Below are 23,898 nucleotides of genomic sequence, written 5' to 3'. Positions count from 1 at the left end.
CATGCAGTCTGAAATCAAAACATGCAGACACTACGCAGGGCTGAAAAATAGGACTGCCAAATTATTTCTTTAGGAATATTTTTGTTTACAATTTATACTATTTGGAAAGATGCTAAAATTGAACATCAGTCAAAGGAAAGACAGTAAAACACAAGAGCCCTTTTGTTGAGGTAAAATGTGTCAGATCTGCGCACACTGTATTGTAACGTTGATCAGCAAGGTAACAAAAGATACTGTATGAGGAGATGGAAGGATGTGAAGGCATGGAGTATAAAAGAGAGGATGTAGAGGACCTCCGAAGGATGAAGAGGAGAAGAACAGCAGCAGTGCTGTTTGTGAGGACTCAAGGAAAATACAGAATGTTCTTGTGAGAGACTGAAGGGGGAGTGCCTGCTGGGAGACAAGAAAATGGAAGCACAGCGGTGAGGAAAGACAAACGGAGGGAATAATGGGGCATAAAATCCGTGAGAACAAGAAAAAGGTGGAAGGTATCGACAACCAGAAGGCAGACCATGACAGGGAGGGGAGAGAAAAAAAAGTTTTGCTTCCACACATTTGAAAGCCTTCGGTTACAGGTAAACTCTGACCTGCAGCTGCAAAGGGCCACACAATTAAATCATGTAGCTTTCACTGCTTGGGGATTGGCTTTTGAAATATTTTTGCTACTGCTGCTTCAAAGTATTCAATATTGTTAGTCGCATTTATCTAAAGTCTCTCCGGCATTGATTCAAGCTCTAAAAACTCTATTTATCAAAATTACAGTTTTAGAATTTCTTTTATCAGGAAAAAAAAATCCTCTTAATAGCTTGAAGTGGCTTAGATTCACATTCGGTAGGTGCACATCTATGAATATACAAATAGTCTCTGCCTCTATCTTCACCTTCCCTGCCACAGCTCACCTGCAGCTTGGCGATATGGAGAGCTCCGTCCCATAAGTTGACGGGATTTGGTTCCTCAGGTGCTTCATGTGAAATATTCATCCGAGGTGTCGACTGCTTATTTCATTCATTATGTCTTCCATCATATAAAAAACGCCACAGGACACCTTAACAAAGTTAAAACCTTGATTCTCACCGACTCTTTCTCACAGCCTCCAGCCTCAGTACTCGCTGAGATGTTTATCTAGAAACCCTGTTCACATGGTGGTGTGATCAGCCACTCTGAAAGGCAGACCAATCAGCAGCCAGCAGGGATGTCTAAGTGTGATGACATAAAGTAGCCCCACCAACGGTGGCAGTGGTAGAGCGTTACATACGATGTATGGTGATCGATGCCACAAAAGTTTGAAAACCAGCCCCGGTTCTACACCGAACAAAGCAAATGCAGAGCTTACTAAACTCTGACAATTTGTGCTGCCACTCTCCAAGAATTATTTTTGGGACGTTGTTTCTTGCACGAATGGACAAATGTTGGCCATTTTGTTTCTATTTGTGTGTTTAATTGGGAAAACTAAAGAAAACTAAGATTTGGTAAGGAAATAGTAAAAAAAAAAAAAAAAACTAAACGATGGCATTGATGCTGGCTGATAACCAAAGGCATGACACACCAGTGCGTTATCTCAGCTGCGTCTTGCTTGCTTTTTCATGGGTGTGTGTGCATGTGCGTGTGTGTGTGCGCGCGTGCGTGCGCGTGTGCGTCTGCGTGTGTGTGTGTGTGTGTGTGTGTGTGTGCATGATTGTTGTGTATTTTAGTACGACTGAAGGTATTTAATCAGGTGCGTAAATCTGGAGAGACGGCTGCTCTTATTGTGGTGAGAAGGAGATGCAGAGAAACCAAATAATATGGAGCGAACGTGGTTTTATACACGTTAAACATTTTTGAGATGTCAGAAGGGAAAATTATTCAGACATCTCGTCTTTCCAGCGATGACATTTCTGAGTTATTGAATGAACTGAATGATGATTGACAGTCAATAACAAGGAGGAGCCACGAAATACTAGCAATTAAAAAACTTCTTACGGCTCAGCATTGTCCTGCCTCTGGGTCATTCTAGCATATCGCTGCTTGGATATCCCACCAGTCCCGTTAGTCAGGTGTGCTGTCACAGGTCCTGAATGTGTCCCGCAGAATTCACAGGTAGCTTCATAAGGCTCCGGAGCACTCGTGAGGAACTCAATGAAACTAATTCACCTGCTCATCACGGAAAGATCTGGACCTGCTGATCGGTGTTTGTTAGAGGATCTCATCCACCGTTCCTCCTCTTTTATTTGCCGACGTTTCATTATGAAGTATTTTTTTCGCCTTTTTGTTCTTGTCATATTTATATTTCTTAATTTCAGTGGGATCAGATTTCCTTTTCCTTTTGTGGTCGCTCTGTTTTCCATTGCTGTAATCACTTTAAAACACGCAAACCCCTCATTTAAATACAGCGATTTGCACCTGATTTCAATGACGCAATTACTCAGTAAATCACCAGCAAAACGGGTGCAAAAACAATGTGCAAACTTTTGGAAGGAACACGCAATTTAGTAGCCGTTATTTGAGTTCTTAGTAAATCAGGCCATAAAGACTCCGATGAAAGGTTGTTGTATCGCAGAATAGAAGTAGATAAGTCAACATAACGCTACTTGGTCGCACTTGGAGGAACACAGATATTAGCTTTTGGCCTTATTCCTCTTTACATGTGAAAAAGCTTTAAGGGGGAGGATGTACCGGTGAGTGTACCTACCTATGAGACAAAACCCAACACAGAGCACCAAAATGTGAATATACTGTATGTAACATCTGGTGTCCAACAGTACATGTGACATTTTCAGTACTGAACAGGAGTTTTCCTGTATGCCATAAAGTAATGTTGATGCTAACTCTTGGCCTTGGAGTAAATACTTAATGAACCCCCCCAGCAACATGCTGCCCACAGCCACACAGCTTCATCACGTTGAGGCATCCACAGCCTGACAGCACATCTGAGTTTTGCTGAGCTGTGATTGGACAATCAAGTTTCAATTTGATTCCAAACCATTCTCACAGTTGAGGGAAGACACGTACAGAATACCACAATAAAGGAAACTACTAGCTGCGCAGCATCAATCAATTTTATATAACTTGCCAAGAGAGCTTTTATATGCATTGGTTGTAGCTGGTTTGGTAAATGGTTGCCATTTACCAAACCAGCTACAACCAATGACTGCACAAGCTGTAACTCCATCACACTCACGGTGCGACCAGGCAGCATCAACATCATGTCAGATAGACGGCAGCCTTTACATCATCTGACAACTCCAGGTGGTTGCATGAGTGCAGCGTGAGGTTTAAAGATAACGTGCTCTGACAAAACAGAACTCAGTTTTACAAACATAAAGCAGAAAGATGGATCTACTGTAAGCTTCCAGGAACTCTAATTTTAGAAACGGTACTGAACACCACACGGGATGTACGGTGCAAAAATCGACAGTAAATTAAACGAGTTTAATGTGGAACTATCTGATCTCCATTATTTGTTTTTCCTGCCTGACCAAAGGTTGACCGCATGTAGTGTTACATCCCATCGCCAGGTCTTCACTGAGCAGAGAGAGGACCGAGGAGCAGAATATAGAAGTAATGGATGCATGGAAATAAGCCGAGGTGTGAGGCAGACGCAGCGCTGCAGTAGATGGAGTCACAGAGGAGGCGAGCATGGAGGGGAGATTAGAGGGCAAGTGGGAGGCTGGTAGTGGCATGCGGGGGGAAAGGGGGCTTGCAGTTACAGAAGCCCATAATTGTTCTTCATGCCCGGGTCTCCCATGAGCCACCGCCTGGTCCTGTCCCAGGAGGCATGGAGATATCGGTGTGAGAGAGAGTAGTGGTGAGATATACAGTATGAAACCGAGGAGGAGGTCAGAGAGGGAACCAATGAATTTCTAACTTATAGCACGGTTCACTGTGAACATGTTTTTGTGTGTGTGTGTGTGTGTGTGTGTGTGTGTGTGTGTGTGTGTGTGTATCCCGCTCTTACAGTATGTCATTTTTCTGTTTTGATTCTGCACCTTAAAAATGTGCCACTGTGTGCATGCATGTTTTAAATGAGTGTATGTGTACGTAGTCGTAACCGTATAGATAGATGCGTTTCTGCATGAATATGCGAGTCCTCGTTTCCAGCAGAGGTCAAAGGTCGTGCTTGAAGAACTACAACAGCATTTTAACTAAACACTGCCCTTTGAAAATGTTTAATTCAACCAGCCTTACTCGTGCCCTCGAGACTTAAGCTGCTTAAGGATTGAGAGAGGAAGGGCGGAAAAAATGAGGATAACTCTCTGGAAAAATAAAGTCAAGCATCAAACATCTACCTCTTCTCCAGTTTTCCTCGCTGGTCCCTTTCTGATAATCATCCTTTTCTGTTTTTTGATTGACCCAGAAAATGAAAGTCATTCAACTCACTGGGCTCCATCTTCTCCATTCAGCCATCACTTCATCTTCTCTCGCCTTGTCCTTCATCACCTTCCCTGGCTTCAAACCTCTCTCACAACAAAGCCACACTAGTCTCACTGAGGTTAAATCATTTAAGGAAAATAGCTCCCAAATGTGTCACATCAAGTTTTCTGACCAGTATTGCCATAATGCCAACATTACCATTGAAATTGAAATTATTTTCTATAAACCTCTGCTAAGTATTTGTGGGCCACATTCCATGAAGAACGTTGAGAATAACTATATTAGTTCACTTGACATTGCTGGTTATGCATTCTGTTCAGCTGATGATAGTTGAACGAAGGTGATAACAACCTTCTAATTATTGGTGTCAGTGACAATGCAGTTAGCTATAGTATCCTAGCAGGCATTGTTTATATTTCATAGGAACTCCGCTGCCAAAGCCTCATTCCATAAACAACTGGACGCCGACCTCAGCGATGACGCAGGCTCATGTAAATGAGATTCCTGCTTGACTTATAGATTATTCACCGATACAGTAAAAGCCAACCTTGTTTGCAGTTGTAGTGTCTGGTGAACACTTTTACAGAGCTCTCTTTGGCTTAAAGGAAAATAATTTTTGGGCTGCTGCCGATTTTGTTGTTGTTGCAATACTGCACGTGACCACTGGGAAACGATAGCACCGAGTAGCAGCGCTTTATACATCAACTCACACTTTAACAGCTGGTATGTCATGCACATGCTAAACATTTGGCCACTTCAGATTTTATGAAGGTAATTCAACAATAATTATTTTGCATACTTAAATAACAAACCTTGCTAACATTAGCTTCACATAGCTATAGCTGCTTCACAGCCCTGAATACCAGATGTCCTGATTCAGAGTTACAGTATGAAAATAATTGCTTAACAATATGCTCATAAGTTTGGGATATTCCGGATACTGTTTCTGCGAGCTGTTGGTTATTTACAATCACTTACCGGCAAACTAGCTTCAAGCTAGCTTAGTCCTGTAGTTTGAATGTAAGATGCTACTTTATTTCCAAAATGAAAACACTATTATGAAACAATCGATTACTGCATTGAGCAGAATGTAAAGTGTAAAAATACATTTCTGCATTTTGTCAGACGTTTTCAGCTAATTGAGCGTTTTTAGCGACAAATTTCAGCTTCAGCATTCACGTGGCATTTTCTGCAGTAAATGCATTTTATAGTTAATATTTGGGTTTTACATTTCAATCTGAGTCCGTTGCACGGTTTGGAAGGGTAACCAGAGTAATTCAGTGATGTACATTCTACAAATAAAAGTACTCATTCTCTCCTCAGTGCAGCAGTTCTCTCTTGTTGCTCTCAGTCTCACACACTCTCCTTTGAAGGACAGTGGTCAAATTAATTCAATAAAAGAGCGTCTGTGACAGTGTGCTTTGATATGATCCTCAGAGAGTGTGTGTCACCACGTACGGGGAAGATGGTGTGTTTTCATCAGGGGAGTCTCTGCAGTCCCCGTGTTGCAGCCTGCCAGCGGTGATAAGCAGCTGATGAAAGCCAGAGTGTGTGTGTGTGTGTGTGTGTGTGTGTGTGTGTGTGTGTGTGTGTGTGTGTGTGTGTGTGTGTGTGTGTGTGCGCGTGCGTGCGTGTGTGTGTGCGTGTGTGTGTGTTACCTGAGCCTGCTGTGTGTTGTTGGAAGCGGGGAGGGGGTTGGAGACCATTGGTCCAAAGATATCAAGTTCATCTCCAATTGGTGTAGCACCACCTGGGCTCTTCCCACCGCCCTCCGGAGCATCTAAGAGAGAAAGAAAAGGTTTTTATTTCAACAAGAAATCATATCATTTTATTCTATTCATTCAATAAAAAATAAAATAAAGGACAGAATCAAAGATATCCAAACAGGTAATATGAGATTCCCCACAATTTCAGAATATTTATAACACTTGATGCAGTGTTTCTCCTTGGATAGAGTTGTAGATGTGATGCACGTGTGTGTATGTATACGTGTGTGTATGTGTGTGTGTGTGTGTGTGTGTGTGTGTGTGTGTGTGTGTGTGTGTGTGTGTGTGTGTGTGTGTGTGCCCGTAAAGTGCGCCCTGCCAGAAGGGCTCTTGAGGCCTGAGTACATGCAGGACAACGGTGCAGTAATGAGCAGAGGAAACGTCTGCCTCGCTATACGAGGTGTCAGGATTTAGGATATCAGCTCGGTATAACGCTCAAAACATGTAATACATCCGTCAGTCGATGAGAGGATACCTTGTCAGTGTCACATGAAAAGTAAATGTGTGTCCAAGTCCAAGGAGGGAGGAGGTTGAGTGGGGTTGTACGGAACAAACACAGGACGCAAAACTGAACGCGGAGTTCTTTTAAGTTATGTAAGTAAGTTACATACGTGACGTGACTTATGTGACATACATAACGTGAACTTTTCCGACCCCCAACCGAGTAGTTTTGGTGCCTGAATGTAACCAAATTGCGACCGTGTCACATTTAACCATCTTATTTACCTGAAACTAAGCGTGTGGTTTGTGTTGTCTAATGTAAGGAAACCTGATCGGTCACGTCCAGGTGAATCAGAACAGGTTGGTCAGATGATTTGGTGTGATACCAGGTTGTGAAGGAACATGTGGACATGTTCCAGTACGTTCCATCGTCATATTTATTCAAATACAACTTTTTGTTGCCATTCAGAGCGTTATGTTCATGCTCTAACCGCGTTGTGCTAAATATGCTTTTCTATTGTCAAATAGCAGTTTATCATTTCACATAATAATCTTATAAACCTCATGGAAGTTTGCTGATAATTTACATTTTTGAACATTTCATACAATGTCCGATATTGACAATATACTTAAATACCTAAATACCCAGAAGCTGACACTGAAAACCTGTCTTTATACAACCTTATTATGCAACTTTAGTTTCACATTTCTCTCTGCACTGAGAAAAAGTTCCAGTTAAGCTCGTTTTCCTCAACCAAACTTAAACCATGTTTAGGGATTTAATTTGTGTTCATTTAGTTAATTAAATACTATTTGGAGTAGTTCTAATTCGCCAGTATTTCAATAATTAATCAAATATACTGTATAAAGGAATTTGAAAAGACAGTAAAGACAAGAACAGGAATGTGACCTTTACATTCATATGTAAAGCTAATTACAAGCTGTGCACTCACACATATTTCCAAAGCTCCACACACAGTTTCATTTACAATTACCATGCGTTTTAACTGGAACATCCTCAAGAACATTGCGATGACTCCACTCCTTCAGCAGCGAGCTTCGCCGTGAAAATGATTTCCCTCATGCTTCTTCTTTTGCCCTTGGAGTAACACTTGCTAATTAATTGTCTATAATTGCACATATTTTTGACAGTCACAGAGCTGGTTTCGTTTTCGGTGTTTTTTATTAGAATTCAGTTGGATTAATGAGAGTCTGATGTACGATTCTGAAATAGGCTTTCTGAAAAAAAACGTTGAAAAGAGGGAAGACTTTTTCTCACGTTTTAAAACTGATTTAACAGTTTGGGGTTTTGCGTGCCACCAAAAAGTCTGGAACTTTGCACAGCTGTCTTTCAGGGTTGTCGCATGGCGTCTCTTATTGCATAGTTTGCCATCTTTGAATGAAGCGATTCCAAAGTTCGCATTAGCCCGACTGCACCGACGGCTCGTATTAGCGTTAGCACAGCCGCTCGTGGTTAACATGATGGTTAACCGCGTCTATCCCGCCCCTCCCTCACTGTGATTGGACAGCTGGTGACATTGACGAGCGCAACAGTGAACTCTCAGTGACCGTAAAAAAAACCCGCTGAACGTTCAGCGCGGAATAAACACTCAGCGTCTCGTCAAGCTGCTGGTGTTCATGAAAACAATACAAAACAAATACTGAACTCAGGAAAAAAGTGTGATTATTTGATGAGTTAAAATGAACCCGAGGTCGGAACGTCTGGATTTGAGTCTCTACGGAGGGTGACCAGACCCATATCATGCAGTACATTGGGTCAGGTTTGCACCAGGCTAGCCTCGTGTACCATCAGTGGTAAACTTAATGCAGTCGAATTCGGACTCCTCCGTTGTTCATTTTAAGAAGCTGCAGCTGTTCGGCCCCTCCCCCTGCTGATGATGAGTGATTTATTTGGCTGCTCTGGTCAACAAAAGTATTCTTTGAGTGACTTTGACTTTGAAACAGCAGTATTGTGTTGTTAATGAGCCTTTCTGAGGTGATGGCTTGGTTAAATTAGTGACTTTAAATTTATGATAAAAAAAAAAAATTGCTGAAGTGCTACATGGGAAATTTATTTTGCTGCATACTCGCCTGACAAGTTTGGAAACCTCAGTTTGAATGTGATCTTTAAGCTCCTTAAAATACACAATCATTATGGAAAGACGAGAGCCCTTCCTAAAGTGCTGAGGAAGAAACCCCAAGTACACAATGTACTGTCATGTGTGAGGGAGAGACACACAATGATGGAGAGGAGGCGGAGGCCGGCGGCACGGGTTGGGGAGGTGGGGGGGGATGTTGGAAAAAAAAAAAGAAGAGGGGGTGGGGGGGTAAAAACAGGGAGTGAAGTGGCTGTGTGTGAGAGCGAGCGAGCGAGCAGCGGAGGTCATTTATATAACCACAGTGATGAAACATCCATAATTTAGTCCTTTTAAAGTGTGAACAAGACGCAGCTCCTTGAGCCAGACAGCAGGGTACAAGGAAAAGCATTAACTGTGAGGAGGCCAGGAAGAGCGCTCGACACTCTTTTAAGCCACTTATTAAAGATCATTTTCATAGAATTACTTTGACTGTGACGTCTTCCATCTTACTATTGAAGCTATTGATTTTTGCCCTCCATCCATCCTGTGATTCTTTCATTGTCGTTTGAGCTCGGCTTCGTAAAGTGCCATTAAAAAAAAAAAAACACCCACACATTTGAAGAATTATGACTATTATGATTCTGATTACTACTTTAGGGGCCGACAACAATGACAGGTGTGAGTCACATTGTTGGATACTGAAATAGCAGAGAGGAAAAATAGGATTTCATGTGCATCAATTACCCTCCCACCAGTCTAATCCCCTCCTCTTACCAAAAACTCATTCAACCCATTGCCATGGAAATGAGCCGCGGGGAGAATAGGGCTGATCATCCTCATCATCGCTGCCATGTCAGGCAATGTGCCCGCTGTCCCTTATTATGGGATGGAGCTGCTTCTTGAGAGCACTCTACACTTCACCATGGAAACAGACCAATGGTTCAGACAGGGGGGTGTTTTATAATCACCCCGGACCATTTTACCCTGAGTATACACTCACACACACACACACACACACACACACACACACACACACACACACACACACACACACACACACACACACACACACACACACACACACACACACATGCAGTGACCTCATTCAGCTGTCACATTAAGGACTTGGCCACCACCACAGTGGGTGAAATATTTGACTTGATTAAATCCTGAATTGATTCTGGTTCAGTATTTCTGATCACACAAATATTCCTGATAATTCTGCCTTTGTGGTCAAAATGCTGTTTTACATTCCTTCCGGTTAATAATAACGTTCACTGTTTTTTAGTCTTTGAAGAGTTGACACAACCAAGAACCTATGATATGTAAATTTAACCCACTTTTCCTCCAAAACAGAAGTCAGAACTGGGGCATGAAACCGAGCTTGTCCGCTCCCCAGCGAGGGACACCGGGAGTCCAGAAAAAAAGAGCAGGAGCCCGGTTGGTGACCACAGCCATTAGCTGCTGATAGAAGGAGTCATTAGAGAAGGAAGTGTGGAAAATGGAGATAAAATGACCAACTACTGGTGCAATATCTTTGTTTACAGGAGATAAAGAAAGAAGACACCAGCTCTTGTGGTGCCCCTGAAGGCGCCCCGATATCAAACGGTGAATAGGAAAAGCAGTCATTTATATGCTGATGTCTGTGTTTTGAAGTAGCTTCTCAAAATATATTTCATGAATTGTAAAGTGAGTATTTACTGCAGAAAACAACCTGCATTTCCAGTTTTCAATGCTGAACAATTATTTAACCGGAGTGGGAGTGCTATACGATCCATGCATTGATCACTGGCCTTGTTATTTAAATTGATTCACGCAAAATTAGCAGTGGTCCTTTAATAATCAGCGATAATTGAGAAACTGCCCTGGTGACCCTAAAACCTTTGAGATCACTGGACGTCAGTTCCTTTGAGAAATTGGATGAATTGCAAACACTAATTTGAACACATCGTAGAAAACCTGCATCAATACTCCAGACTCCAAGCCTGCGCTCCAAATGTGTACTAACACATGATTTTGAGTGCATAAGTGCATTCACACTGTCAAGTACAGAAGTGCACTACAAGTACTGAGATGACGATGCACTCCACGGTAAAAAAAAAAATACGTGAAACGCTGGACACTTTTCAACCTTCACAGTCGCCATCTTGGCTATGTAGAGGAAGCTGCAGTGTTTCCTGAACACCCCACAGAAGTGTTTCTTTTTCACTGCTGCTGCTGGACAGAGGCACAAAAAACATGACTATATACACATTTCTGGACAACCTGGATAAAAACAAGAGCAGTCATACTGCCACATTTGACTGGAAACTCTGTAGCTGCAATACAAAGTATTCCTGTTAATTCTCTCCAAACTTCAGTGTCAGTTCAGCACATCAGAAGCGTCAGTGTGGAGCACCGAGGTGGAAGTGGAACCAGCAGACAGGTGCTCCAACAATACAAGTTTTGTTTTAAATTGTTTCACTGGTTCTCAGAGATCTTTTTTTTGTCAGATGTCTCCTCTCTGAAGGGGCAACAAAACCTGAAAGAAATACGTTTTTATTCTGCTGGTTGACAGCAGATATTTACTAAAAAGCTAATATTGGTAAGAGTTTTGGTAAAGTAAGTCGAAAAAAAGCACGAATTGAAAGAGAATTCATGTAAAAATGCTGAAGGCATCCTGCCACGTATTTGACTTATTGATTATGTGTGAAATCTCATCCACTCGCGGTGGCTGTAAGGTGTGTAGCATTGCTTATTTATAGCAGGCTGTCCACTCTGCGGTTGGGAATTTCTGATCAATACCGTATCCACCGGCTCTCCTGGGTCAGCGCAGCTTACCCTGCACTCAGCCCAACACAGGACAGCGCCATATTACCCATTCCTCCTCCTCCTCCTCCTCCTCCTTCTCCTTCTTCTTCTTCTTCTTCTTCGCGGTTGTTGTTTAGGACTAAGGTCAACAAGCATGGAGCCCAATGTCCTGGCGGTTAGCAGGCCCAGACGCACACCGTGTACTCAAAATGTCACAGGTCTGAATTCAGCCCGTGACCTTTGTTGAATGTCATATCCTGGGTGCATTCAATCTTTCCAGCTATTGTGCTGTTGTGTTGGTCAATAAAGCACAAATTCCATTAAAATGCATACAGGAGACACAGAGCAGGTGATCAGTCCTCCCTCTAAACTGTCTGAGAATTTGTACGAGTGATAATAACCTAAATTACTGCCTCACCGTTCCATGTCTCCGCCAACCAGTCACATTTCAGTTTACAAATCTAAATATGTCCAGATCATAAACCGTATATAAAAGTGTTCATATCTTCCAGCTCCAAAAAATGAGGCTGAAATAAGCTTCAAAAAGCTGTGTTTTTGGGGGTGTGTCTGTTTGATTGACAGGCCTGTGGTGCGGTCAGGTTACATCTATCGGTGGGCGGGAAGTAGCATTGCCCGGCATCCAATCAGATCGAGTCTGATCCTGAAGTTGTCATAATTAGCGCATGAATTCTTGAGTTAAGGCCACAAACATGTTTTGTTAGATCACAGTGACCTTTGAATTGTGACCAATACAATTCTAAACAGCTCATCCTTAAGTCCAAGAGGACGTTTGTGCCCAATTGGAAGAAGTTTCCGCACGGCCTGCCTCAGATATGGCATTCACAAGAATTACATACGGCCACTTTGAGGTCCATTGTTGTCCGTCTGATGCACATTTGGATGATTTGGAATGGAGAAACTAAATTAAATGTAGACTGTACTGTCAATTGGCAGGATATCTCTGTTGTCAAGAGATAGAAAGCAGAGACAGATACCATCAAAGTTCTGTCTCAGTAACCACAAGATGCTAAAAACCATGACATCAAAAAGAAATGTGGTCACTGGTCGACTCAGGTACATTTAATTTAGTAACATTTCATTTAACAAGTTCAACTCTGTAATTTTGTCATTTTAAAGACCTTAGTGGTCTTTCAAAATTAAAACTGCTCCTTGAAGATGGAGACAGGGCGGATCTTGTTGCCTGAGGGACAGAGGATGACACACACAGATATGAAGAGGACACACTGCATCTATATAAATGAATAAAATCAATCTTAACGAGAAAAAAAAATCCATATTACATGATTGTGTCCAAATTTGATTTTTTGATTTTATACACTTCATTAATCCCCGAGGGGAAATGTCTTCACTACAGCAGGGGGGCTCTCAGGGGGGAGATGCTGCAGCAGGCTGCCACTAGCGCGGCGCCAGGTAACCTGACCTGAGGTGCATGTTTTTGGATGATGGGAGGAAGCCGGAGAACCCGGAGAGAACCCACGCAAGCACAGGGAGAACATGCAAACTCCGCACAGAAAGGCCCAGGACCGGATTCGAACCCGGAACCTTTTTTGCTGTGAGGTGACAGTGCTAACCACTGCAGAGTTTGAAACGTACATGCCAATAAAGCCTTGAGAATGAAGATTTATTGAATTGAACTGAATTGAAATGAACTGAATTGGATTGAAGACAAATTCTATGAGATGTAAGTGGCTCTGATGTCGGTCAGGGGATTTCCTTTTTTTTTTTATCATCATCATCTGTGTGATTAGACCTTAAGCCCCATTTAAGCTGGGTGAGGGGCATTTTAGTGTTAATAATGCAAACGTGTGCATTAATGATGTCACAGGGGAGATTTTACTGCAAAATTTGTACTGCTGCTATGTTAAGTATATTTTGCTGAAAACACTTCTGTAACTTTACTTTAGGAGCATTTTAAGTGCAATGCTCGTATATTGTGGAATTGATGCTTCTAAGGACTTCTTCCAGCACTGCTGGTCGGCCAACGGCATTTCACAAGTTGTAAATTATTCAGTGTCTAATAACAGCATTCCTCCATCTCATGTTGCGTGTACGATTCTGCAGTTATACAAACAAGAATGCAAAAAAAAACAATCAATTGACCCTGGTGGGGCTGACAGGGAGCTCACTGGAGAGGCTCGCTGCGTACAGGCAGATAGAACGTCTGTTGAGTTTTGTGTCATGTGATCCACAAGTACGGGGTGTGTTTTAATTGGTGAAACGTGTCAAAATAAAAGCAGGAGGAAATACTGTAATCTCATATTGTAGCTTGCACAGTGCAAAGTTGGAAACAGACCCCTGCAGCAAGGAGGAGGTCATCTGGGACCGAATCAATCTGACTGCCCTTTGAGGAGAGCTCTAATTATCCAAAGCAGATAAAACTACATCACGTTTTCCACAACAGTGAACAGATGAACTCCACTGACTGTGATCTGACCGATCCCCTCATGGTAAGTACATCCTTGATGCTTCCGTCCAGTCTGAACGCTGCTTATTTTGCATCCCGTCGGAGCGTCTGAGTGTCTCTCTCACATTGTTCAGCCGGGTCTTTGCTGACTCAGAAGCAATTCATGCAGTCTTATTTTTTTCATGCTCTGAATTTCAAAGCCACACAAATGCATTGAGCCCTGCAGCTCTTCAGTTTCTGCATTGGTTGTTCTCACCGTCTGACTTCCAGGTTGTTGAAAATAATATGTGTCTGAAAATAAGCCATTCAAATGCTGTTAATAGTGACTAAAACCACTAAGGACACATTTCAGTGTTACAAGCATATTCCAAGATTTTTAACTTGATTGATTCTTCTGAAGCCAAGTGGTGAACGTTTGTGTTGTAAATACATTACACTGCTATATTCTCCTATAAGGTGTTATAGTATAATAGTATAGTAAATATAGTATAAGGGTTTCCCAAAGAATGAAATTGTTTACTTTCCCCTGTTTAAACATGAAATCATAATGAAATGTGTCAGTACATGAGTGAGCTGTTGGCTGGATTTTGCTGCAGTGTGAAGCCACTGATGATATATGAACTGCCAGATCATATATTAAGAAGTTATTTAAGGGCATGAGGGTTTTCAAAATGTCAGCTGGCGGACAGAGGTTCATGTCTTACCCAGACCGAGCAGGTCCACGGCCGCCTCGGCGCTTTTCTTGGGACTGGCTCTGCTCTCCAATTGCTGAGGAAGTCAAGAAGAAAAGAAAAAGAAATATGTGAGAATAATGTTTCATTAGTCCAACGAGGCTTCTATCTGATCTAAATTTGATATTATTTCACTGTCGATATGGCAATTAAGTGTAAGGACCGGACCTGTCTACTACCATTTTGCTAAAACAATCCAATATTGAGGTCATTAAAACCAGTATATTAGATAGTCGATGTCACCCACTGGCCAGGAGATGAAGGTTCTCCCACAGCTCCAGTCGACAGACCATTTATCAGGATGACTGTGTTAAGTATGTCCTCATTATACAGGCCATCGAGTATATCCTGAGACTTCAGTCAAAGAGGTGGAGTTTTGGGTCACCATAGTAACACGACCTAAAAAAATTCCACTATGCTTGATTCCAGTGGAGAGTTTTTGTTTCAAGGGATGCTGAGTTTGGGATAACGACTGACACTGTTGCTGTGTTCCAGATGTTGTACTTGTGTTCCAGGTGCTATACTTGTGTTCCAGGTGTTGTATTTGTGTTCCAGATGTTGTATTTGTGTTCCAGGTGTTGTACTTGTGTTCCAGGTGTTGTATTTGTGTTCTAGATGTTGTAATTGTGTTTCAGGTGTTGTAATTGTGTTCCAGGTGTTGTACTGGTGTTCCAGGTGTTGTACTTGTGTTCCAGGTGTTGTACTTGTGTTCCAGGTGTTATACTTGTGTTCCAGATGTTGTACTTGTGTTCCAGATGTTGTACTGGAGTTCCAGGTGTTGTATTTGTGTTCTAGGTGTTGTACTTGTGTTCCAGATGTTGTACTGGTGTTCCAGATGTTGTACTGGAGTTCCAGATGTTGTACTGGAGTTCTAGGTGTTGTATTTGTGTTCTAGGTGTTGTACTTGTGTTCCAGGTGTTGTACTTGTGTTCCAGGTGTTGTACTTGTGTTCCAGATGTTGTACTTGTGTTCCAGGTGTTGTACTTGTGTTCCAGGTGTTGTACTTGTGTTCCAGATGTTGTACTGGTGTCCCAGATGTTGTACTGGAGTTCCAGGTGTTGTATTTGTGTTCTAGGTGTTGTACTTGTGTTCCAGGTGTTGTACTTGTGTTCCAGGTGTTGTACTTGTGTTCCAGATGTTGTACTGGTGTCCCAGATGTTGTACTGGAGTTCCAGGTGTTGTATTTGTGTTCCAGGTGTTGTACTTGTGTTCCAGGTGTTGTACTTGTGTTCCAGGTGTTGTACTTGTGTTCCAGATGCTGTACTGGTGTCCCAGATGTTGTACTGGAGTTCCAGGTGTTGTATTTGTGTTCTAGGTGTTGTACTTGTGTTCCAGGTGTTGTACTTGTGTTCCAGGTGTTGTATTTGTGTTCCAGGTGTTGTATTTGTGTTCTAGGTGTTGTACTTGTGTTCCAGGTGTTGTACTTGTGCACTAACACTCACTGTTTTGAGTGCAGAAGTGTTTTCACAATGTCAGTACAGAAACATGCAGCTAACTACAAGTACCAAGATTAAGCACTCAAAACGCAGCCAAAAAATAAGAATGAAGCTCTGGACACTTTCCATCCTAAACGGTCGCCATCTTGGCTACATACAGGAAGGGCGGGAAGAATTTTAAAATGAAGGTGTCTGAGGAAGCTGGAGCTGTTCATGAACACCTCACTTAAGTGTTTCTTTTTCACTGCGGCTGCTGGACAGAAGAATCGATGTGTTTATTGAGTGTGTGTTTTCATTGAAAACAGCTGCCTGCAGCTGGAAACGAGGTTGATGAGAGCAGCGAGCCAAAACTTTACATTTTTGGCTGAAAAAACAATCTGCTGAAAGAAGCTAAAAAGCTCAGCAGAGCTGATAATTGTCTCTGTGTCTTTTTGTGTCATCAAAACATTGATGATAAATTTACAATCTAATCTTGCAAGATTAAAGTAAAGTAGCGAGTATTTTCTGACAACAGATTTCTGCAGTTTCTCCGTGGTTTACGAGCCGGTAATACTTCTTTCTGATGAGCAAACATGCTTATTGAGCTTTAACGTGAAAGCAAAGGAGGTGTGGGAATGGGAAAAAGAGTGAGTAGGGAAGGAGGAGGAAGGAAAAAAGAAATGACAGACAGATCATAAGGAAGAGAAAGAGGGAGATGAAGTGAAAGGGTGTGAGGATGAAGCAGGAGAGTGAAGAGGGAAGGAGTAGGACAGATACACATGGAGTGAAACAGGAGGGAAAAAAACATGGAGAGAGAGAGAGAGAGAGAGAGAGAGTAGAAAAGGTTAGCATGCGGGCCATGAGAGATCTACAACGCTGGTAACAAACCCAATTTCCCCCCAACAAAAGATCGATGGACCACATTAGATTCAATGTCGTTCCAATCCGAGGCAATGAAAACAATTACCGTGTCCACGCCTAATCAAGAATGCATTGGCTGTGAATTGATGTGTGTTGGGACTGCAGCAAAGCCGGAGCAGCGGCGGCGTGAGGAGCAGCAGGAAGGTCGTTTGTGTGCAGCAGCGAAAGGTTGGTCTGTGCTGTACATTCACATCGGCCAACGGTGACGGGCACTTACATAGGAAGTGACATTTTAAGAAAATGCTGCAGCAACACGAAGGGTCGGGTCAGCGAGAGGCAAAAAGGGAATCCATGAGACCTCGTTATTATTATTAGTCAGAAGCATTGGCCACCAGTTAGAGATGGTGAAACACTGCTGCTGATGCTCATCAGCCAAAGCAGGTGCGACTTTAGTACTCTGTTTGAACTAAGCTCTGTTTTTAATACCATTCACCGCTAAAACCAAATCAGTGTCACTTCTTACATTCTGTAAATACACGTAGACTTCTGCTTCCTCTTCGTTGGGTCGCCCTCTTCAAACAGCTGTTCAAAATACAAAGTGTTTTCATCTGTGCTTTGGACGGATGTTTGGAGGAGCATAATGGTTTCTAACGTTGTTCCACAGATATTTTTTTTCTCAAAAGTAAAATCAAACGGGGATGTAAAATGCATATTTTTCACTTCCGATAGTGATATAACACTTTCACTCGGGGTATCTGTCCAATAGCAATGTTTATTTCGGAAATGAAAAAGATGCATAACTCACTGTGGGGGATTCAGTGGAATTGTTTTGTTTTTTTAAACATGAGGCCATGGCCCGCTGTGACTGAATGACTCACTGCAGGAAAAGCCGAATTTTTACAATAACATACCCATCAAAAACGTTCTAACCGGCAGAAAAAGAAAACTGCATTTATTGAATTCTTTGGATGGAGTGCTGTCAGTTTTCTTTACGGTGACATTGGCTAAAAATCTGAATCAATAACTGTCTAACCTGGTGGATGTGAAGATTTTCAATTATATTTGTGCCTTTGAATTCTTAAATAGAAATAGTTAAGAAGGTTAAGAGTTTTTTTTTTATTGTCGCATGTTTCAGTGCACAGAAATGCGGGATTTAGTGATGAGGAATCTGCTGTTTAAATGTGAACTCATCACGTCTGCTTAATAAAATATTCAGTCTCTGACAGGTTTTGATAGTTTTGAGTTCAGTACAAAAATACTCCCTTCCAAAGTGAACACAATATCAAAGCATTAAACTACTTGTATTGCTATCTGCTTAACTCATATTGGTAAAACCTTAAACTGAAATTTCCTCCAAAACAACAACAATATTCTATTAAGAGCATTTGTAAGAAGAGCGCAAGAAGAAAACATTACGTTATGCCTGTCCATTTGATTTCAGACATTTCAGACCATCCACAGTGCTACAAAATTGAGATTACATAGCTTTTCAATTCTACATCCCACACAGCTGCTGGGAGAAGAAAGAATGAGAAAATTCTAAATGTCAGTGTGGATGAAGAGCTTAAATTCCCCGCTGTATGTTCACAAGGATTCAAAGAGACACGCTGACAAAATTTGGGTCGAAACTCTGACAGATGAGTTGGGTTTTCCTGCCCACAATCTAGTTTGGAGGAACGGACATCCCTTGTAATTAGTTATCTGAGGTGACACCGAGTGATGCGGCTGACAGACGGCAAGTAACAGACTGCGATTGGCTGTCGGGGTGAGTCGTGTTTGAGGAGAGAGAATTTGGGATTTGGGAAGGGAGGCCGGCGATCGATCACCAACCGCACGAACAGGTGAATGGAATCTTCACCGGATAGCGACGGCAGTTCGAATGAAAAGCGCTGAGCAAACCCAACCCTCTGATGACTGCTGTCAAATCAGATCGCTGTCAAATACTTATCAGACAAAGCCGGCATCTGATGGCTGTCACGCTGAACGTCTGAGTGGGGCACAGTCTGCTGGAAGTTCCCCCCCGACACACGCAACAGAAGAGGCAAGTGACAGAGAGGCACTGCCGAGTCCTGTCCGCCTTCTGTTAGCGTAGACGGTGTGTTAATGCAGCCGTTTGTCATGTTCGCGTCAATCAATTCCAGTTGCAGCAACTTTGCTTTCAATGTTTCGCATTAAAAGGCAGCCAGGAAAAGGCAGCAAAGAATACGAATAGTTGTTGGGTGCGGAGCGGCAGTTTAATATTAAACCAGAAGAAAAAATACAAGAGAGTAGAAATGACTGAAAATCAATTATTGTATAAAAACCAGTTCGACCCGTTCAATCAAACTGACCGACGCTCGCTGCAGACGAGATGAAAAGTGAGCCGAACACTTCTACTTTGCAGATCTTTCAAGTGGTAAAGTTACTGGCACTGAGACGCAAAAGCTGCCGCTCAGATGTTTCCTTCCAGCCGTTAATAGTGCATTAACCCCCTGTTATGAATGCTCTAATAAGAATAGAACTGGTAGAACAGTGTTGAGTAAGACTTGATTTCATTGTCGTGGAGCTGCAGTGACTCAGATAGCAGAGCAGGTCAACATGCAAAAGTGTCTTTGGGCAAGACGCTGATCCTCAGGATGGCAGCTCTGTCCCCGTCGGTGTGTGAGTGTAAATGGGTCTATAGGAGGCAAAAATTGTAAAGTGCTTTGTGGACTGCTATAGTCATCAGAGCAGGCCAATCTGGGGCCCGTGGCATTATCTTTGTTTTGGCCCTTATTTGACCATCTTGTAGTCATTCTGCTTATTCTTAAGTGCTGTAAAATCCAAACTGTAATGACTGCAAATGTTAAATTTTGTGCCGCCAAAGAGAACATAACATGAGTTTTCAGCAATGTACAGCACAGTGTTGTCAGCTTCCATCGGCCTGCCTCTTATCTATAAAGAATGATGGCATTTTCTCTCTTTCGCAAATGCTCATGTGCTGTTAGTGTGTCCTGCGTCTGGACTTTCAGGCGGAGAGATCGATGCAGTGGCATCCTGACGAGAGAAAATGTAGAAAAAATTGATGGATATTTTTGACAATATTTTCAGCAAGGTAATAAAATGAATATTACACAGAACAAAGAGTTGTGTTTTAATTGTTCTGAAATTTGATTTCAGATTTCGAATGTTTTCACGAAAATACATCACATTTTAATGAAATGTAATTGCACATAACAAACATGTATTTTTGGCCAGCAGCCCTCCATCCAGGATAATTGTTGACCCTTCATCGGAGAGAATTTGGGGACCTCTGGTCTACATACATATCCATGGAGACCATTTACCATAACTGTTGCACTGCTGGAATTAATAGTGATGTATCATGCTAAACTTAGCCTGAGTATTATTATTGCGACATGGTCATAGTCTTAATGATGTGTTGTATTTGTATTTTCTTGTGAATGACACTGAGGAATGCCAACGTGAGGATATTTCAAGGTGAAAAAGATTCAACAGGATTTTAATATTACAAAAACAATAGAAAATAATTTTTTAATATTTATTAATTTATATTACAATCGGCATGGAAACAAACACCAAGGGACTCAACAGGCAAATAATTAATCAAGATGGGAAGTGAGCTGCCAGTGAAGGTAATACTGTATATAAATATTCATTAGGTACATGAAACCGGACCTGTGATCCCCGAGGTACCTGTCGCATCCAAATTACATCAAAGCAGGAAATAATGCCGTTATAAAAAGCGCTTGAAGAGATAATAAGCAGCAGTTTGGAAACAGGCTGCAGCTTGTGTCTCTGGCATTTTATGTTTCTGCATGCAGTTCACAGTAAGTGGACAGTACACGCCGGCATCTCAAGAGCAAAACAGCCGAGCGAACATGCACACAGAGGCACGACATTTAGTTTCCACAGATCTCGACCACCTTCTGCACATGCAAAACAACAGGTCAAACAATGTGGAGGAAACAAACAGAACGCTGCTGTCAGGGCGGCAATAACAATATAATAATGAGCAAATAATGTGCTTTTCATGGTGAAGACAAAAGGGCAGGATTATCAGACAGGAAGTGCCAGTCTGAAATAAAGATGATTTCGAACAGATATCACCAATGCCAATTACATAAAACAGAAACTCCAGTCCCAAAATAGCATCACAAGCATTCAAAAAGTCTATCTGTTCACCCCGAACACGTTTTGAAATAGAGTAACTAAATATCATATTTAGAAGTCTGATGAATAATACATACAGGCACTGAACTTTACGAAATAACGTAGCTCCAAGGGGATTCGTTTCCATCCTTGTTCTTCACGTCCTGACCAGAAATTAAGTTTTTGAGGATTTCAATTCATCTCATCTTGAAAAGCATTTGGTAAAAATCACATTACAAAAATGTGGTTTAGTCTGTGAGTGGTCCAAAATAAAAGCTGAAAATCTTTGAATTCAAACAAAGAGAATATATTTTCCTTTGCCTTCCTTTGGCTCCCAGTGGCTTCAAGAATAGAGCTCAAAATGATCCTTTTCATGTGGAAGGCATTTAATGGTTTGGCTCCAAGTTATATTTTTAACCCGCCAAACTCATGTGGACCAAAGTTCACACTTCGGTCACCAGAGAAAGTTTGGTAGTGTTGGTGGGGATCCAAAGGTCAGTGCATGTTCACTTCCATTACATCTGATCTGTGGGCAGTTCTTAGTCTGCAGCATTTTCTTTTCAATGTTGGCTAAAATTCACAACTTTTATTGCTGGCTTTTAAGTACGTTTTTCTACTTGTTATATAATTATATTAATATCTTGTGTTCTTCTTTAACAGATGCTAAGTATATAAATTCCCATCTTCCACTTTGTACGTTGGAGGTGTTTTAACACATTAGTTTGGATCTGTCGTGGGAAAAACCTTCAGCTGTGCCAGAAATCTTCAGGATTCTTCACATGAATAAACTTTAATGTCTATAAACATCTTAACAAAATAATCAAGGAATAGTCAAAGAAGCAAGCTGAAACTGACAATGCAATGTTTAATTTTACAGTTTATCAAAAGTCAATACAGCAGGAACACATTTTGTTCACCATTGTTTCTCAAATATGCTCAAGTAATATAAAAAGTAAATGGCTCATGGCCTTTTATTCGACTTCTAAAGATTCATCCTCATACTGTTCTAGTTACACAAAAAATTTGATCAAAGATCTGAACTAAAGTTACACAAACTAACCCATCGAGGCAGCGGCAGACCACTGGCTCCCGTAAGGTAGAAATACTGCTTTTGTCAAAGGAGTCTGGTGGCTTTGAAGACAGTGATAGAAAAGCACCGCTGTCCACTAGAAAGGTGGAGGAGGCGAAGTGTTGGAAATATTCCAAACATAGCGAACAATTAAAGTTATATTGATTGTTTTAGTGGATCTGTTTTAGGTCGCTAAAATACGTTTGGTTGTCGACCCCATCTGCAACCGGAGTTTCCTTCCCGGGATGGCTGGCTGCTTCTCCAAACTGGAGATGTACGTCTACGTCAGGGAATACACAAATCCCACCTCAAACAATCCAAACTATCTCAAACACAAAAAAAAAAGCTCCCCAGTGAGCAGCTCCTCTCAGGGAGTCCCCAGATCTGTTTGGTCCAAATGCTCGTGATTACTCGTCGACAGAGAGTTCCTTCGGCTTAATGTTTGGGTTTCTTCCTGACATGAGTTGTAAGGCGTAGACGGGTCACAGGTTAATAGTTGGTAATAGTTCACAAAGAGCTGTTGCTGCGCTCAAATGGAACTCGTGGGCTCGTGGTTTCAACATGTTTAACGACCGTATGCTTCTCATTCAAGTGGTAAAGTCGTAAAAACTTCGTTGCTAGGCAACAGCAACGTGGACGGCGTCAAGAAGCCACAGAGGGTAACAATTTAGCCAACTAACAGGGGGGGGTAATGTAATGCAGGAAATATAAAGGCACAGAGGGAAAAGATGAGGCCGTTGGGGAGCTCAACATTTTCCTCTGACTATTATCTAGGTTATGAAAAGAAACTTTACACGAGTAAAATTTTTATATATTAGCTTAACAACCAACACAAAAATATTTTCTATGGCCTCTGCGATTTATGTAAATGTCAGCAAACATGTCATAACTCATGAACTCGAGTTCCGAAGTCGTGAAAACAACAAGAAGGCGCTGTTCATATGGACTCTTCTCGTGTACCCCATAAATATCCCCATTTGAAAGCAGCATATGATAAATCCATAGAATTTGGCATATTTGGACTCCAATCCAAGCATTGTGACTACTTTCTGAATTCATTCTACGTCCGTAAACACACACTTGCAGCTCCCAACCCTTTACAGAGAGGCTGGCGACCCACTGAGACTGTACTCAACAGCCTTACAAAACACAGCATCCTCCTGTCCTCCTTCACACGTACGAGAGGCAGATGAAACAAACGACTTATCCTCAGAGAGGAGGCAGCACGAGGTGATGGAACAAGCAAAGAGCAAACAACACTAAAAGACAGAGAGGAAAAACAAATACTGTGGAAGGAGACGAGCGGGAGATGAAGGCTGCAAATTGGTTGGTGGGGAAAGCGAGTGGGAGCGAGGGAGGGAGGGAGGGAAGGAGAGCTGCAGAGGACAAATCCAGGAGGGACAGGAAATAGAGGACGAATAGAAGAACGAGACATGACTGAGACAGAATAAGCATGAAGATGATTGAGGGAGTGCAGCTGACAAGGACGTCTGTAACAGAGGCAACGGTAGCTGAAACTGCTGCTCAAAAAAGGATACGGTACTTCCTAAAATTCTAGAATAGTTTTATTTACCTCTCAATTTCTTAGTTGTTGTTTTTTTAAGGACACAATTAATCTGCAAATGGAAATTGACCCTTTGGATTTTGACTTAATTTTATGCACACACACACACACACACACACACACACACACACACACACACACACACACACACACACACACACACACACACACACACACACACACACACACCTTGAAGTGTACAACTCTAGCAGTATTCATTCAAACAAACATGTCTTGGATGATGGGAGGAGCATGTTAACTCCACACAAACTGCAAA

At 41.9% G+C, this 23,898-nt stretch overlaps 1 protein-coding gene across 5 annotated transcripts in view; it reads right to left on the bottom strand.

Moving 5' to 3' along the window:
- The window catches only part of LOC138615946 (stromal membrane-associated protein 1-like), a 121,933-nt gene that overhangs the window by 27,364 nt on the left and 70,671 nt on the right, over window positions 1-23,898 (bottom strand). For all 5 annotated transcript variants that reach the window (XM_069689843.1, XM_069689844.1, XM_069689846.1 and 2 more), the window contains 2 exons: window positions 14,555-14,618; window positions 6,009-6,130 (listed from right to left, as the gene is read on the bottom strand). In XM_069689843.1, coding sequence (XP_069545944.1) covers window positions 6,009-6,130; window positions 14,555-14,618 — 186 coding nt within the window. The remainder of the gene's footprint in view (window positions 1-6,008; window positions 6,131-14,554; window positions 14,619-23,898) is intronic.

The sequence above is a fragment of the Brachyistius frenatus genome, unplaced genomic scaffold (assembly GCF_029030835.1).
Source record: "Brachyistius frenatus isolate BFR_SWC_R1_liver_20210118 unplaced genomic scaffold, ASM2903083v1 Contig_8, whole genome shotgun sequence".
Taxonomy (NCBI): domain Eukaryota; kingdom Metazoa; phylum Chordata; class Actinopteri; family Embiotocidae; genus Brachyistius; species Brachyistius frenatus.
The sequence above is the reverse complement of the archived record's forward strand: the minus strand, read 5'-3'. Positions and strand labels throughout refer to the sequence as shown.